This window comes from Rhinatrema bivittatum, chromosome 7 (assembly GCF_901001135.1).
Source record: "Rhinatrema bivittatum chromosome 7, aRhiBiv1.1, whole genome shotgun sequence".
NCBI classification, from domain to species: Eukaryota; Metazoa; Chordata; class Amphibia; order Gymnophiona; family Rhinatrematidae; genus Rhinatrema; species Rhinatrema bivittatum.
In genome coordinates this window covers 135,522,063-135,540,926 of record NC_042621.1, presented here as the reverse complement: position 1 = coordinate 135,540,926, position 18,864 = coordinate 135,522,063, and the positions used below count along the sequence as shown (strand labels likewise).

The 18,864-nt window shown below is 44.7% G+C and overlaps 1 protein-coding gene across 1 annotated transcript in view; it reads left to right on the top strand.

Annotated features, from left to right (window-relative positions):
* The window catches only part of KIF7 (kinesin family member 7), a 170,744-nt gene extending 159,450 nt beyond the window's left edge, over nt 1-11,294 (top strand). The window contains exons 16-18 of the mRNA XM_029609223.1: nt 3,995-4,193; nt 8,945-9,109; nt 10,522-11,294. Of these exons, the coding sequence (XP_029465083.1) occupies nt 3,995-4,193; nt 8,945-9,109; nt 10,522-10,919 (762 nt within the window). The 3' untranslated portion in view covers nt 10,920-11,294. The remainder of the gene's footprint in view (nt 1-3,994; nt 4,194-8,944; nt 9,110-10,521) is intronic.
* The last annotated feature ends 7,570 nt before the right edge of the window (nt 11,295-18,864 follow it).

The following is an 18,864-nucleotide window of genomic DNA, read 5'->3' as shown; positions in this document are numbered from 1 at the left end:
TTCCAGGGTATCAGCAACAGCATTTCTGCAAGGAGGTGAGCCTGGCTAAAGTCGTCGGACCTACGGCCTGAGATCCAGGACAGACTATCTGATTTGCCTTGCACTGGAGATAATCTTTTTGGTGAGCAAATACAAAAGGCAGTGGCACAGCTCAAGGATCACCATGAGACTCTTCGCTAACTCTCCTTGTTGCCTTCTTAATATCCTGCTAAGCAAACATTCAGAAAGGAGCCCAAGAAATAATTTTACCGCCAAAGGAAATCTTATCCTCCTCCGTCCAAAGGTCACTCTACTAAGCCTTACCAGAAAGGCCAATCCAGACAACCTCACAGGCAAAAGCCGCAAACAACTCGTCAACCAGGTCCAGCATCTGGTTTTTGACTTTTTTCTAGATAGCAGCATTCAGCCTCCACTAATGCATGTACCAGTGGGAGGTCGATTGTGCCACTTCAGCGACATCTGGCACACAGTCACCACAAACCAGTGAGGTCTAGCCATAATCACTCAAGGTTATCATCTCAATTTTCTTGCCATTCCACCGGACTCCCCACCTCAGCTGACATGGGGAACATCCGACCACTCACCACTCCTGGAACAGGAGGTCTCCCTTCTCCTCCAGTCCAGAGCAATAGAACCAGTGCCTTGCTCCCAAAAGGGCCACGGATTCTATTCTCGGTACTTTCAAATCCCAAAATGTTAGGTGGCATTCGCCCGATACTAGATATTCGTGCCTTAAACAAGTACCTACAAAGAGAAAAGTTCAAGATGGTAACCTTGGGTTCCCTCCTTCCCCTTCTGAAAAGGGGAGACTGGCTCTGCTCTCTAGACCTCCAGGACGCTTGCACACACATCGCAATAACTCCTTCTCATCGCAAATTTCTGCAATTCCTCGTAGGCCCAAAGCACTACCAATACCGAGTGCTAACATTCGGCCTAGCATCTGCACCAGGAGTCTTCACCAAGTGCCTCGTAGTAGTAGCAGCAGCATTCCTCAGAACTCAGGGTGTCCACGTGTACCCCTACCTTGACGATTGGTTGATCAGGGCTCCCACCCAGCAAGCTGCTCTGACGTCCCTACGTCTCACCTTGCATACCCTGATCTCCCTAGGGTTTCTCATCAATTATCCAAAGTCCAGCTTGGTCCCATCACAAACCCTGTCGTTCAAAGGAGCAGACGGACACCTTCGAAGCAAAAGCATTCCTTCCTCAAGAACGAGCTCTCACCATCTCCTCTCTCGCCCATCAACTGCAGTCCCGACAATGCTCAACTGCATGTCATTTTCTAGTCCTGCTAGAACACATGGCGTCCTCAGTACATGTCACTCCCATGGCTTGTCTCGCCATGAGAGTCATGCACTGAACTCTCAGGTCACAGTGTCAACCACATCTCAACCACTGTCAGCTGCTGTCCACATCAACAACCCATTTCGCCTATCTCTGGCTTGGTGGAAAAATCAGGCCAATCTCCTCCAAGGCCTTCCTTTCCAAGCTCCAGATCCTCAAATAACCCTTACAACAGATGCCTCCAACCTCGGCTGGGGAGCATATGTTGCCAATCTACAAACTTTAAGGGTCCTGGTCTCCAGAGGAAGCCAAACACCAAATCAAATTCTTGGAGCTACGAGCAATCAGATATGCTCTCAGAGTGTTTCAGGATTGCCTTTTGAACCAGATCATCCTAATTCAGATAGTCAACCAGGTGGCCATGTGGTACATCAACAAACAAGGAGGAACAGATCCCACCTCCTGTGTCAGGAAGCTGCACAGATATGGGCAGAGGCCCTCTCCCACTCCCAGGAGTGGACTATGTGATGGCAGACAAGCTGAGTTGCACCTTTCAGCTGCATGAGAGGTCCCTCAACCCCACAGTGGCGGACTCAGTATTCCAACGTTGGGGTTATCCCCACATAGACCTCTTTGCGTCACCTCAAAACCGCAAAGTAGAGAACTTTTGCTCTCTCACTCGCAGCCAACACTCACTACCAAGAGATGCGTTCTCCCTCTCATTGGCAACCGGTCTCCTCTATGCTTTCCCTCCACTTCCACTTCTCTCGAAAACTCTTGTGAAGCTACATCAGGACAAGGGAAGCATGATCCTGATAGCACCTCTCTGGCCACGCCAAGTGTGGTTTCCGATTCTTCAGGACCTCTCCATTCGCAGGCACATTCCCCTGGGGAAGGACCCGCTTCTGATCACTCAGAACGGAGGGTGCCTACGCCATCCCAATCTTCAGGCCTTGTCCCTGACTCCCTGGATGTTGAAAAGTTAATTCTTCAGCCTCTCAACCTTTTGGAGCCAGTTTCCCATGTCCTGATTGCTTCCCGGAAGCCTTCCACGAGAAAATCTTATCTTTACAAATGGAACAGGTTCCTATTTCAGTACAACCCCTTGTAACACGTTTTCTGAAGGACTTGCTCCACCTCAAGCCTCCACTGTGCCCTCTGGCCCCTTCTTGGGACCTCAGTCTGCCACTTCCTGATATTTGTAGGGCTGCTACCTAGAGTTCTCTCCATACCTTTACAGCCCATTATTGTTTAGACAAGGCTGGGAGACAAGATTCCATCTTCGGCCAGTCTGTCTTGTGCAACCTTTTTGCAACTTGATGTACCAACACTCTTCCACCTGCTTGTTAGGGTTCAGGTTGCCCTCTACCAAATTCCACCCCAGTTGTTGTGCCTGTTGCACATCGGTTGGTACATTTGGTGCATTTCTCGGTCATCCTCAGCTCGGTACTCACCAATATGTGAGGGCTACTATCCTGCTTGTCCTGTGAGAAAGCAAGAGTTGCTTACCTGTAACAGGTGTTCTCACAGGACAGCAAGATGTTAGTCCTCGCAAAACCCACCCACCACCCCGTGGTGTTGGGTTCGTTACGTTTTTCTTAATTTATTTTTGGCACTTATTATAGCTTTTAAACAAGACTGAAGGGGGACCCCTGCTGTTTGCAGGGTTAGTGCCATCCTGGGCATGCCCAATAGGTGCCAGTGAAAGCTCTAGAAACTTTGACAAAAGTGTTCCGTGATTGGGCTCCATCCTGTGATGTCATCCATATGTGAGGACTAACATCCTGCTGTCCTGTGAGAACACCTGTTACAGGTAAGCAAATCTGTTGCTAGCAGTGTCTTGTTGAATGTAATGTTGTGCACAGACTCCCAGTATATATGACTGGGATACTTAAGATACTGTAGACCTGACAATTGAAAAATATATATTCTCTCTTTATATTGTATAATAGCAGCAGTACCCAAAAAGTATAGCTCTATTCTGTATTTCTGCAGTAAGTGATTATAGTTTCTCTTCACCTTTGCCCCATGGTAAGCTCACACTATAGTCTTCTCCACTGTATGCCCTACAGCTGCCTATTTCTTGAGGTACATTTGTAACTGTGAAGCATTACATTTTTAAGTGTTAAAAGCCAGCTCATATCAGGGTGTGCTGCAGATAGAGAGGTGCAGGATGTAGATTATGCACCTGATTGGTGTATCTACAGAAAGAAACATTACTGTTACTAGCTGATTTTTAGAGTTTTACTATTCAAGGCTTCTTAATTCACATTACAGGTTCAGTGGTTTTAGTGCCGTGGTCATACCAGAATGACACACAACCATGTTCTGTGTTCTCTGCATTAGTCCTTCTTCCCTCCGAGTGTGAAGGTGCAGAGGATGGTTGAGCTGGCAGTGTGTAGTCCAGGACCTGGGGATCCAGCTTCCAGTCCCACATCCACCATTAGGATTTGTTGAAGGCCACAGAACAAAAGAAAATCACCTCTGTCCAGACTCATTGTATGCACTTTTAGACATGGACGGCATACAGTTTACTTTGTTCAATGCTGTATATACTGATATTCTATAAATAATAAACACTGTTAGGAAAGGACAAGAAAACTATAGAAGTAATAGGAATTTGACACCTCAAAGAGCTTGAACAGTGTTCCAGCACTTGGCATGTGTGATAGAGAGAGGGACTAACTGAGTGAAGCATTGTCTTTGGCAGGTGGTAACATTACGGGAGGAGGAACACAAGCAACAGATGGCCTTCTCAGAACTGGAGATGCAGCTAGAGGAGATGCAGCGCCTGGTGTACTGGTTGGAGGCAGCGTTGGAGCGCCAGCGACTTGAGGTAGACCGTCAACTGATGCTACAACAGAAGGAACATGAGAGGAACCTCCAGCTCCTGCTGCAGCAATGCCAAGGTAATCAGTAGGGTATATGCCCCCTTCTCTCCTGCATAACACGGCCTTCTCATGGTGATCTCCCAGCTTTTTGTTTTTATCCTTTGTATTAGGAGTACATGCCAGTAATAAAAACATGGATGAAATCTTGACATCATATGCTGTCTCGGTTCTGCTCTGATAGGCAATTCTAAGTAAGAAGGACGTTAGTAAGGAGTTCCCTTAAAGGTTACTCTCTTGACCTTAGAACTCCATGTCACATAAAGGGGTAGATTTTCAAAGGGGTACGCACGTAAGATACGTGCGTACCCCCCGAAAACCTACCCCAAACCCACCCTGCGCGTGCCAAGCCTATTTTGCCTAGGCTCGGCGGCGCGCGCAAGCCCCGGGACGCACGTAAGTCCCGGGGCTTGCAAAAAGGGACAGTCGGGGGCGTGGCCAGGGGGACGCGGTTAGGGATCGGGGCGTGTCCGGGGGCGTGTCCGAGTGCCCCGACGCAGCGGCCTGTGTCGGGGCCTGGCGCGCGTAAGTTACTACTGCCCGGAGGCAGTAGTAACTTCTCCGATAAAGGTAGGGGGGGGTCTAGATAGGGCCGGGGGGGTGGGTTAGGTAGGGGAAGGGAAGGGAAGGTGCGGGGGGGTTGAAAGAAAGTTCCCTCCGAGACCGCTCCGATTTCGAAGCGGCCTCAGAGGGATCGGGCAGTGCGCACAGGGCTCGGCGTGGGCAAGTTGCACAAATGTGTACCCCCTTGCGCACGCCGACCCTGGATTTTATAAGATACTCATGGCTACACGCGTATCTTATAAAATCCAGCGTATGTTTTTAAAATCTACCTCAAAGTGTACTCCTCAGCGTTCTTTAGAGATGATGCATTTATTGAGCTCAGTTAATTATTTATGAGATCAGAGCCATCCAATAACTCAGTCAGAGATATATCTTAAAAAAGAAGAATATAACTTTTATTTTACATGAGGAAAGTATTTAATTGATCAAGTCATGTTATAGATACAGGAAAATAAAAGATGTAAGATGATCTTACCAAATATGAGTTAAATCAGCCAGGGTCTCCAGCATGCCATACTCTGGATAGAACAGCAGCCCCGAGCATCTGGATGTCATGGTATATATACCCTTTCTCTTGCTGACCTTTATGGTGTATACTAATTCTATTTCAATATAAATCAAGTTAAACTATCTCAGAGACATCTGGCCTCATGTTTCTAATTTCTAAACAATTACATATATAAGTCAAGTTACATGTCCAGGAAAGCTTAGCTGTAAAAATTCTTTAATCTTTACATCAGATGTGCTTCGTCAAGACATCTGTGTGCCTTGATCTTGCTTCATCAGTCTATCTAATTAACAGAAGTGCACCTGAGTATAGATACAGAAATGTCAAAGTACCATAGACATCAAGCATCTAAAACTCTTAATGATTAAATGTGTGAAAATCTATTTGGGAGGAGAGCCCGACAAGATGGTCGCCTGAACAGGCGTGCTGTGAAAAGCTCCTGAAATTTCTGCTTGATTTTGTTAATTTTTCCCCTGTAAACTATCCCACACATGAAGAGAAAGACGAAGTTGAGATGAGTGGATCTTACTTCCACTCCAAAAGAGAACAACCAACCTCGCATAGGTTGCTTTTTCATGGCAACCCCACACCCAACGCCGAGAGAGCTGGTCGCTGAGGGGATAGTGGCTGAGCATGCGCTCTCCCCTCTGACCCCAGAGACATCACTAAGCCTCGGCTGTCCAGACTGGCCGGCACCGCCATGCCCTGGGAGAGATCGAGGAGACTGGAGGACCACAACCCCATCGGGAGAAACCCAAGGGAGGGGAAGAAGCGGGTCAGCAGAAAATATCAACGGTGGATATTAACATCATAGAGCTTCAATTGGAAACTCAGCCTTGTATAGGAGGAGAAGGAGAGAGGCTGGGAGCCGACGAAATGCTGGGAGCCTCAGGTTTGGATTTGGGTGCCGGCGCAACTTCGGCAAGAGGAGGTGAGAAAAAAGAAATGCCTCATGGAGAGACTGTAATGCCGTTTGAAATAACATTGTCTACCATATGGACTGCTTTGCAATCTCTAGAAATATCTATTGTAACTTTAACAAGAGTTGTGCAAGAAACTAAATCAGGTTTCTATAAACGCTGAGAAAGTTACAACACAGAAAAATAAAATAGCTGAAATAGAAAACCATTTAAAGGAGATTGAAAAAGTACAAGGGGAAAAAATTACAAACAAAAGACTTGAAAATGTTGAGAATAGCTTGAGAGCGCATAACTTGTGGTTCATGAATTTTCCTGTTAGTTGGTGACCAACTAATGGATGAGTATTAGAGCTCTTTCTATATCTGTGGATAGTGTGCATGTTTTTGAAATAAGTGCATTGATAAGAGTACTATGAGACTTTTAGAGATTTTATTACAAACATAAAAAAATATAAAAACAACAAAAGGATGTTATAAATTAAAGCAAGGTGACCCTGAACCGTAATAGAGTCTGTGATGTTATACAGACCCTTGGAATAAGGGGCCTACAAATATCTGGTAAGAGATTTAGATACTAGCTTTAGATCGACTGGTTGTACCATTGTTTTTGATTTGTGGATACACACTTCGGTACGCTAGAATACAGTGGTGTTTGTGGGGAAGAGGTTGTGATAGATAATATTTTACCATTGAATCTATTTAAATCATGTATCGCAAGAATTAAAATTGCCTGAAACTGTGACACTAGTAATTATCAAAGCTTATTATCTTTCATACACCGGAGTTAATCCAGAAGATTCTGTGCCACCATTGGATATTTCAGCATTGTTGGAGTCCTCACAAGAATTAGTTATTTTAAGAAGGAGACCATTGTTGGTCTCTTTTGCCTTTCTCATGGACAAAAATAATGTTCTTAGGTATTTCTTTAGAAATAGGCATATCCTGTTTCATGGTCATAAAGTCTGATGTTATCCAGACTTAATAAAACCCACTCAAGCTAGAAGGAAAATATTTCTTTCAATGAGAGCTGAAGCCCTGCAAAAGGGAGCTTTATTTCAGTTGCGCTTCCCCTGTAAATGTTGTTTAAAATTTCAACAACAAAATTATGTCTTCTATGAGCCATCTCAACTGAGGGTATTTTTGGATTCTCACGCCTAAGTAGTTCCGATGTTGGTTTGGCACTATGTAATATGGGAGTGGACCTGTTCAGAAGGTCATATTTCCATATTGATGGAAAATTTTGATTTTGAATTTAAGTAACGCTCCATTTCTTCGGTTCTCCCCTTCATTTTCTTCTATTGTATATAATATGCAGTTTTATTAATTTAGAAAAGATATTACAAATATAAAATTTTCATCTGCATTGTATATATTTATTAACAAGTGGATGCTTGTATAATCATGTAAAATCTCATAAATAAAAAATTAAAAAAATAAAAATAAAATCTATTTGGAATAGGATATGTCCATATTAATTGCAGAAGGTCAAAAGACATCATCTATCTAGAGTTCGGTGTTAATTAAGACACCAACTCTAGGAACTTTGCCAAGCTAGAATACATCAATAACGAAGGTTATTCTCTGTTTCTCATCTTAACAAAGTGCTGGCTATTTTCCCAGTTCTAACAACTGCAGTTGTTTCATAGGAGAGATAAGTAAAGAAAGAAATAAAAATTAAAATGGAAGGAAATGAAACTAAAAATGGCAGTAAACGATAGTACAGCACAGGTCATTTCAGAGGTCCAAAATGGTTCAGGGTTACTGATTTCCATACTTCTGTGCTTTAGAGGTACAGGTGACCTAGACACCATGTCAGTGCGGTTTGTTAACCTTAAGGTTTCTGCTGTAGTTTAAGTAGGCCACAGTTGTATGCTTTGTAGGGGATGGGGTGGAGAGTTGAATATTGATTGACAAAATAATTTTTTCTTAATTTTTTGGTGGGGGGAGGAAAGTTGCAAAATATATATTAGATGAAAGCATTAACATTAAATTTACATTCATTATGGGGAAGAAATGTGACAAAAAATTGTCATTTAAAATCAGATGATTAGATCATCTTTATTTGGTTCATGTACTGTTTAATAAGGAGGGAAGATGGAATGGTACAGAATATATTAACCAAGATAAGGAGGGAGAGAAGCCAGTAGAATACATGGAGATGGGGAGCATGAGAAAATGCCATAGATTATATTAATTATGGGAAAGAAGGAAATCATGGAGAACATAGAACTGCATGAGGAAAGAGGGAAGGAAGTGGGGAAAAGTCACAGAATGCATTGATCATGGGAAAGAGGGAAGAGGAACAATACCAAATATATTGATTGAAGAAGGCGTAAGGGGAAACCAAGGTGCGCATTGACTGGGATAAGGAAGAATAGAGGATAAAAGAATGCATTAAATTAACCGGGGGAAGAAGATCAGAAGGAGAGCCACAAAATATACTGATCAGCAGAAAGAGGGAAGAAAGCCATGGAGTATATTAACCAGGAAAAAGCGGGAGGGTAGCCATAGTATATATTTACCAGAGTATCTAGAGAGAGTAGCCACAGAATACATTAACCAGGTGAGGAGGCAGGGAGGGAAGCATGTGTCAATGATGCATGAATTATTAAAAGAAAATTATTTTGCTGCACTTGCATTTTCTAGCACTTCTTGCTTGTTCTAATCTTCAGCTACAGCTATTTTCTCTTTTGTAATTGGGTGAATAGACAAGCTGTCTTTTGGTTGGAGGGCATGTAGTTTTTCCTTCAGTTTTCATTTGTGTCATTCTTATTACTGCAGAGCATATGAGTGAAGGGCTTTCTGGAAGAAAGCAACAGTATGAGGGCAGGTTGCAGATCCTGGAGAAAGAACTCAGCTGGTACATGTGGGCTCACCAGGAGCTAACTCAGAGGCTGAGCCTGCTGACCGGGCATTCCCCGCATGTTATGGGAAGCCATAGCAAAGGTAAGCCATTTACTGAGATGCGGCAAGAAAGAATTTTGGGCAACATGCCACCCCCCCTGTCAATCCTCCAAGTTGTATAGCTGCAAAAGAGAGAGCTGCTTTTGAAAGAAAGCTCAAGGCTAGAGCATCGGACAGGTTACCTGAGCATGAGTCAGTACCTAGGAGTTGTTTTTTCCCTTTTCACCTATGTGAGATAACAAAATAAATATGAAATGCCTGAAAAAGCTGAATATAAATCAAATAAATAAATAGCCAAGGAAGTGATTTATTCCCAGGCATTCTTAAGGCCTTGAAATGTAAGGCCAGTAGTAGCTGGAAATAAATGTGGGAGTGTACCAACTCTTTGCCAAGGAAGTATTGCCTCACTGAAATTTATTTATTTATTTATAGTTTTTATATACCGGGAGTTCCTGTATACAATACATATCACTCCGGTTCACAATTAACAGAAGAACTACTGCCGGGGGGCAGTTTACATAGAACAGTTTACATGGAACAGTTTACATTGAACAAGACTTGAAACAAGAAAAAACACTTGATCTAAATAAATAGGTAAAACCAAAAACTGAAAATGGTTAGAGAGCAGAATTTTGCACTTGAAAACTTAAGCTCATGCTAGTCTTCAGTAAGTCACCCTTAGGCACTTCAAGTGAGGTGTGTATAACCATAGCAGCAGATGGAAAAATTGCTATATGCTAATATAAATCTCATCCTGTTTGTACAAAGGCAATGTTAGGACACTTCATGTTGCCCTATAGACACAGTTGAGATGCCTTTTGAAAGAGTAAAAGCCCTAGTTTTACAAGAAGTAGTGTTTTTCAAAATAAATTTTACATCTCAAAAAAGGGGTGTGCACTAACTGTTACAGCGGCTGCTGTAAAAATGGCCAAGGAGAAGCTTAGAGGTTCTTATGCCATGTGGTCCACATGGGGCCAGGATGGAAAAAAAAGAGTGAGCACAAGTTCAGAGACCCCTCCTTGTGGGGCCAGGAGGAGACTGGAGTTGGTGCAAGCCCAAGGATTCCCTCTATGGTTTTTCACAGATTGCCACTATCGTTTACATTAAAAGTTGTAAAATGGGGAGAAATCCCTACGTAGTTGGGAATGAAGGCTCATGATGCAGGTCCCAGCCCTACTGAGCTGGAAGTACGAAGGAGCAGGAGGAAATTGCTGGGTCAAAAGAAAATTCAGGGTTTGAATATTTTGTTCCTTCTCCAGCAGGTACATCACTATCCCAGGGAACCTGTCCGGGAGCCACAAACTCCTCCCACAGCTTCCCGATAGGCCTAGTTAGGTGCTGGTGTGTAATAACTGAGAATAGCTTAAAGAGGTTGAACATGTAACTTTTTTTAAGCTGAGTTCTGTGAGATTTGCTTTTATTGACAGCTGAATCTTGTTTTTCTTTCTCCTCAGTAACCGAGGGGGATGGGAGAGCTTTCCATATAGCAGAAGGGCAGCCTCTTGTAGCTGGAAGTTTGGAAGAAACCACCAATGGTGTAGTGCTGGAGCAGAGCCCAGCCTCCATGGAAAGACACCCCAGGCCGTGGGAGGAGAGTCGGGACCTGGTGCATGCACCTTTGCCCCCAACTTGGAGGCGTTCTTCCCTGCCAAGTGACAACCCTCCAGGACTAGATGACCTATGTCAGCAGGGATCAACACTGGGCAGGGGGATCCAGCCCAATGAAGTTGCCAATACAAAGACCCTCAATTACCTAACCCCAGGCCGAAGGGAGCTCCAAAGGACCAACCTGAATGCTAGTCCATTAATTTCCAGCTCTGGGATGATAGATGTCAGGATAAATCCACTCTAGATGTGTCACTCAGATTTTCATGTATTCCATGACAAATTCCTGAGGGTTTGTTACCACTGTCTGATACATGTTTGTTACCGCAATTTATAGCCAGATATTAGGAAAAATTGTTTTCAGACTTCAATGCTTTTACTTATGGGAGAGGCTCTAAAAATGTAAGTTATTTTCTTTTTTTTCTTCTTTTCAGCCTATGACTATTTCATTTCTGATTTCACAGAAAGGACGTATCAGCTTGTGGTCTTGCCTCCAAATACCAGCTTTAAGAACATAAGAATTGTCAAGCTGGGTCATTCCAAGGTCCATCAAGCCCAGCATCCTGTCTGTGAAAGTGGCCAATTCAGGCCACAAGTACTTGGCAGATCCTATAAAGTAGATCTTATTCCTGTTACTCACTCCCAGGCATAGCAATAGCTTTCTTTAGTCTTCCTAGTTAATAATGTGTTATGGACGTTTCTAATTATTTTTAAACTTTGTTATGCTAGTTGCCTTGATCATGTCCTCTAGCACCAGATTCCACAGCTTGATAGTGCACTGAGTGACAAAGTATTTCTATATCTCTCTTGAATCTAACAATTGTTAGTTTCACGGAGTGTCCTCTTGTTTTAGTTTTATTTGGAAGGGTAAATAACTGTCCTTTTTTTACCCAATCCACCCCATTCATGATTTTCTAAATTTCTATCATGTCCTCTCTCAGCAGTCTCTTTTCCAAGCTAAAGAGCCCTAGCTGGGCTAAAGTTTTTCTTCCTGCTAGTGGAAACTGTCTTTTTAGCTTTTCTTCCTTATCACTCTCCTAACATTCCAGCTGCCTTTCTCCCCTGCCCCTGATCAGTGAGAATCAGGGCTTTTTGTGTTGATCTTCCTGCAGTCTGGATCTCAAGGTTTGCCTCTTTTCTTTGCAGATTAGAAAACAGTAAAGATTCTAGTTTTGCAATGATTTCAGCAGTGTGTCCAAGTAACTATGATCTCCTGCTTTCTGTCCTCCAGTATTTCATTGCTTGTATGTAAAGTACAGATGCATTAGACCATGCTGCCCTCAATAGGTATTCAGAGGCTCTAGAGCAGTTCTCATCAGAAGCATTTATGGAGCAGAACAGAGAAATAGGCAGTGGCAATTTCTGATATTCGCTTTGCCTGTGTATAGTAAGTGCATCTCAAGGCTCTCCAAAAGACTGGATTTGAGTGACAGGCGCTGGCCAGCCTGAAGAAAAAGGTGTAACTAAAACAAAGCTAAAAGTGCATAAAGGGCTTTCTTTTTGGGAGCCAGTGGTTTTTCACCCTGAAGAGCAGGAACACTGGCTTAGTTGGTGGCTATGAGATAATTACACATTCTATCCCATTCCCTGGAACTGAGTTTGGGGAGGAATCGTTGGCTACTTCATAGTGGAAACATAGAAATGATGGCAGAAAAGGCCCAATGGTCCATCCAGTCTGCCCAGCAAGTTCCCCATGGTAGTATCTGCTGCGCAGTGCAGGTTACCCCCATGTATCAGTCAGTTTTGCTTAACATGCTTTGCTTAAGGACTTGGCCATAGAAGCAGTCCTGTGTTTTTTCCTTAATGTCTGTGCATCAGTACCCCAGACTTTAAAGAAGCCATAGCACATGTTGATTGTCCCTGAATCCAAATTTCTCTTTCCTTCTACCCCCCATCCCCCTCCTTCGAAGCAGAAGATTAGTTCATTGAGTAGTTCGGGTAATACCAGGATCCTTTTAGTCTGATGCAAATTCTATTGCCAATGGGATAAAAGCTCTGTGGGAACTGTGTTTAGGTTACTCCCTAATGTCCAGGAGGAGGGAAGGGGGAAAGAGGGGGGTCTAAAAATAAAGTGGCAACCATTTATTCTCCATGGACAAGCAGGATAAAAGCTCACACACATGCCAGTCATGTGCCTTTTCAGCAGCCAGTATGAAGGGTGATCAGCTACTAGCTGGAAAAGTTTAGAATGTTTTGCAACATGCAGTAACCTTGCCCCAGCAGCCCTTGGATAAGCTTCTGCAGTCTTTTTTACATCCGCACTACAGAGAATAAATGAACAGCACATCTCTTTACTTTCCTGTTCATACCCAGATAAGTCCAGACAAGTGGGTTTATGCATCTCTACCAGCAGATGGAGGGAGAGAACCAAAACTTTGAGGCACTGCTACATAACCGAAAGTGCCACCTGCAGTCCCTTAATAATTCTCTGTCTCATCAGATGGTAGTGGCGCAAACCTGCAGTCAGTTTAAAAAAAAAAAAGTTAAATTAGTTTAGAGTAGGGAAAAGAAGATCCGGAGCTCCCAGAGATGTTAGGTACCTTCATGGGCCATCCCTTTGGTTGAGCAGGGAGAGCACGGGGTTGGATATCCCTAGCCAGGCTTGACCCTTGCTTCCAGGGGTCCTGGTTCCTTCACTCCCCCTGAGGGTCTCCAACCGAAGCCAGCCTGTGGAAGCATCCTGGAGTCCCAGAAACAGGAGAGTATCTTTCTGTCCCCTTTCTGTCCTTCCTTGAGAGGCTGGAGAGGTTGGGGCCTTTCAGGGACATCGGTGTGGTTTATTGTTTCCCTTGAACAGCTCAGTCAGCTCAGTGTTGTGGGGAGGACAGACTCACTGGACTTGTGCTGTCCGTTCAGCATCTAGAGTCTGGACAGAGTGCAGCTGTGGCGGCTTTGTTTTCTCCTGCTTGATTCATTTTTAACCGTGAGCTGTGCTGCATGCACCATGCCGACAGCCGCTGAGCGCAGGAAATCCTGTCAGCCTGCGGGGGGAGGTGTTCTTGCCTCAGCGTGGCCCTTCTCTGCCCAATCTGTGTCTCTGGAAGTGAGGAAGTCTTGACACAGATTCCCAGGGGCAGACGCTGGATTCGGGCTGCAGGCCCTGTGCAGGAGGCCCCAGGGGGGTCTCAAAGACGGCAGTCATTTTACCTCCAAGTGGCAGGAGCCCTGTCTTGGATGTGGAGAGCAGGAATTCCCCTTCCCCACGTTCTCCTGTGGTTCAGGGATCAGACGGGGGTGGAGAAGTGCCAGCAGATGCGGGAAAGGTGACCCTCAATGACTTTTTGTGGATTTTGTTTTGCTGACGCACGAGGCCTATCTCACTAGGCAGGAGCTAGCGAATAAGCGGCCAGCCTCTCTGCCGGTCTGGATTGGCCTTAAGAGACCTCGGACTGAGGCGCCTGTTGAATCTTGAACGTTCGCTTGCTGATGATACTTCCTCTGAGGATTCCGAGGGTGCTGATCCAACGGGCAATGATCCGCAAGGGCCGCAGGAGAACCAGGGCGCTGGTCAGGGCATGGATCCTGGGGCTGGTTTGCTGGGGGGCCCAGATGCGAATGAGGTCCCTTTGATGGAAGGGGATGATCCTAGGGTTGTTAGGTTATTTTGCAAGGATGAATTGCGACCACTCATCCCTCAGGTTTTGGAAGAACTGGGAATTAAGGTGATGCAGGAGGACTCCGACACAGAGGGGGTAAACCTGGTGTTGGAGGGTCTGCGTGGACCACTGAAGTCATTCCCCTTGCTAAAGCAGGCGAAGAAATTGATTGACCAGGAGTGGGATTCCCTGAAAGCCAGATTGAAGGTGGCCAGGGCTATGGCCAGGTTGTACCCCCTGCCTGACAACATCTTAGAGATGTGGAAGCTGCTGAAGGTGGATGCAATGGTATCAGTGGTGATGAAGACAACAACCATTCTGGTGGCAGGGTAGGCGGCTTTGAAGGATGTCCAGGATTGGAAGCTGGAAATCCTGTTGAAGAGGCTGTGGTGGCCTTGCGAAGGTTTCTGTGGCTACGCAATTGGTCAGCAGATATTTGGTCGAAGGTGCAACTTACTAATCTCCCTTTTTAAGGGGCAGTTGTTCGGTGAGGACCTGGAGAAGCAGATGACGCCATCTGGCAGACTCTTAAGAGGGAATAGTTTGCCCGGGGACAAGAAGGGCACTAAAAAGACCTTTCCATCTCCCTCTTGCTTCCGTGAGATGAGGAGATTTCGTGCCTGCAGAAATCGTCCAGTTCTTCACAGAAGCAAGGTTCAGGACAGCAGCAGTCCTTTCGGGGGACCCGTAGACCGACTAAAGAGGGTTATGGCCAGGTGTCCAGAGGTGTCAAGCCTGCCCAATGAAGGCGGGCTGGTCCACTCCTTCCTTGTGGCTATCGGAGGAAGGTTGTTCTGTTTTTACGAGGAGTGGACCAGAATTACCTTGGACCAGTGGATGCTGGAAGGAATAAGAAATGGCTACATGTTAGAATTTTCTCGGACCCCCCCCCCCCCAGGAGGCCTTCATAGTATCCTGTTGTGCTTTGCCCGCCAAGTGAGTGGAGGTGTGGGACACTGCTACGCCTGCAGCAATTGGAAGCTATCCTCCCCATGCTACTTGTGGAGCACGGTCAGGGAAGGTATTCCATGTACTTCGTGGTTCCCAAGAAGGAGGGCTCGTTTTGGCCCATTCTGCATCTGCAAAGGGTCAATGCGACATTGTAGGTTCCATGTTTTTGAATGGAAACATTGTGAACATTGATTGCAGTGGATTCTCTTGATCTGATGGAGGCATATCTCCATATTCCCATCAGGGCGGATCATCAGAGATTTCTGGAATTCACTGTGCTAGGAGAGCATTTTCAGTTTTGAGCCCTGCCCTTCGGATTGGCTACGGCGCCAAGAACGTTCACGAAGGTGATGGAGGTAGTGGCGGCGGCCCTCAGAAGAGAGGGGATACTGGTTCATCCTTAGCTCGACGATTGGCTCATTTGGGTGAAGTCAGAAGTGGAGTTTTTTGCCTCTATTCGGCAAATGACAGCGCCTGGAGTCCCTAGGCTGGGTGATAAACCGGTCAAAGAGTCAGCTGGTCCCTTCTCAGTCCTTGGACTATCTAGATGCGAGATTCAACACTCTGGTGGGTAAGGTGTTCTTCACCTCGGAAAGGATTCTAAAGTTGCAGTTGTAAGTGGTTCATCTGAGAGATTTGCTGGTTCCCAAGGTCTGCGATTATTTACAGGTACTAGGGTCCATGGCGTCTATGCTAGATCTGCTGCCATGGGCCTTTACGCACATGGGTCCCTATCATAAAGCTCTCCTATCCATTGGAATCCAATGTCGGAGGAGTTTCAAGTGCTGCTACTGCTTCAGGAAGAGGCCAGATCCAGTCTCTCGTAGTAGCTATCAAGGTCCAGTTTGGAGAAGGGAGTGGATCTGGAGGTTCTAGACTGGGTGATGGTGATCACGGATGCCAGTCTCCGCGGAGTGGAGCGGTGTCAAGGATTGACAGCCCAAGGGCAGTGGTCCCCAGTGGAAGCGTCCTGGTCCATCAACCATCTGGAGACGAGGGCGGTTCGGACGGCACTACTGTTCTTTCTCCCTCGGATTCTGGGCCGGGCAGTTTGTGTGTTCTCTGATAATGCAATGACAGTGCCTATATCAATCAACAGGATGGAACGAAGAGTCGTTTAGTGGCTCAGGAGGTTAAAGAGCTCTTCACCTGAGTGGAGCTTCATCTAGCGGCTCTAGCAGCATCTCACATAGCAGGCGTAGATAATGTGCAGGTGGATTATCTCAGCAGGCAATATAACTAGACCCAGAGAATGGGAATTGTCGGCGGAGGCATTTGCGCTCTTTCGACACAGGTGGGACGAACCCAAATTCAATCCCATGGCAACAAGGAAGGAATGCCAAGTAAACCAGGTTTTTCAGCAGCTGGAGGGAATTCAGCTTCGCAGGGATGGACGCCCTAGTTCAGCTGTGGACAGAGAGGTTACTGCTGTATGTCTTTCCTTCTGGCCGCTTATAGGTCGGGAGCTGCATTGCATTGAGCAGAATAAGAACATAAGAAATTGCCATGCTGGGTCAGACCAAGGGTCCATCAAGCCCAGGATCCTGTTTCCAACAGAGGCCAAACCAGACCACAAGAACCTGGCAATTACCCAAACACTAAGAAGATCCCATGCTACTGATGCAATTAATAGCAGTGGCTATTCTCTAAGTAAACTTGATTAATAGTAGTTAATGGACTTCTCCTCCAAGAACTTCTCCAAACCTTTTTTAAACCCAGCTACACTAACCGCACTAACCACATCTTCTGGCAACAAATTCCAGAGCTTAATTGTGCGTTGAGTTGCCTCACAAATCTGCTTCACTTTTCTGAAGGAGTGAATAAACATGTGGATAAAGTAGATGTAGTGTACATGGATTTTCAGAAGGCAATTGACAAAGTTCCTCATGAGAGGCTTCTAGGAAAAATAAAAAGTCATGGGATAGGTGGCGATATCCTTTCGTGGATTACAAACTGGCTAAAAGACAGGAAACAGAGAGGATTAAATGGACAATTTTCTCAGTGGAAGGGAATGGGCAGTGGAGTGCCTCAGGGATCTGTATTGGGACCCTTACTTTTCAATATATTTATAAATGATCTGGAAAGAAATACGACAAGTGAGGTAATCAAATTTGCGGATGATACAAAACTGTTCAGAGTAGTTAAATCACAAGCAGATTGTGATAAATTGCAGGAAGCCCTTGTGAGGCTGGAAAATTGGGCATCAAAATGGCAGATGAAATTTAATGTGGATAAGTGCAAGGTGATGCATATAGGGAAAAATAACCAATGCTATAGTTACACAATGTTAGGTTCCATATTGGGTGCTACAACCCAAGAAAGAGATCTAGTTTTTAATTGATTTGGTGGCCTTGGTGAAAGGGGGGACTTGTGCATACGACAGGTGAGGTAATCAAATTTGCTTTCAAACCACTAGTGTTGACAAATGGATAACTTCAGCTACAGCTTTTGGAAGATTGGAAATACAAGCTATTTTATTTCATACCTAGAAAAGTACTATGGAATGTCACTAATGTTCAGAGATGGGGAGAATTTCAGACACATTGTGAAATGACAGCTTTCCAGCAAACAGAATAAAATGTCCAATCTTTCTCCACTAGAAAGAACTGCCATAAAAAAACTACAAAATAACCAAAACATTATCATCAGCCTAGTAGATAAATCTGTGCTAATTATGGGCACACTAAAGTACCTTTAAGAGAGACTTAGAGATGGAACAACTCCCCTATGAGGAAAAACTAAAGAGGTTAGGACTTTTCAGCTTGGAGAAGAGACGAATGAGGGGGGACATGATAGAGGTGTTTAAAATCATGAGAGGTCTAGAATGGGTAGATGTGAATCGGTTATTTACTCTTTCGAATAGTAGAAAGACTAGGGGGCACTCCATGAAGTTAGCATGGGGCACATTTAAAACTAATCGGAGAAAGTTCTTCTTTACTCAACGCACAATTAAACTCTGGAATTTGTTGCCAGAGGATGTGGTTAGTGCAGTTAGTATAGCTGTGTTTAAAAAAGGATTGGATAAGTTCTTGGAGGAGAAGTCCATTACCTGCTATTAAGTTCACCTAGAGAATAGCCACTGCCATTAGCAATGGTAACATGGAATAGACTTAGTTTTTGGGTACTTGCCAGGTTCTTGTGGCCTGGATTGGCCACTGTTGGAAGCAGGATGCGGGGCTTGATGGACCCTTGGTCTGACCCAGAATGGCATTTTCTTATGTTCTTAAGTAGCTTTCAAACAATACATACCTCAGGAACCTGACTGAGATACCCCTACACTGAAATACACTAAACAATTAAAAAGTCTTGTCTTAACATATTTCCAAAGCAGAGAAAGTTTCATTTGAAACACCTGATACCAATCCAACCTTCTTTTGGCACTTTCTACATGTTACCTAAAATGCATAAACTCAGAAACCCTAACAGACTAATGGTATCTGGTTTTGGCATATTTAACGAAAAAATATTTGTACTTATTGGGGTATCAGGATGAGGACGTCCCTGCAATATGAGTCAACTCCAGTTCAGGGGATTATTCAAAGGCATTTAAGCAGGATAAAACTATACAGCATAGGGATAAAGCAAGTATAGTCCATGATTTAGTTATATCATTCTTCTATGTACTTAACACAGATTAACTTCACA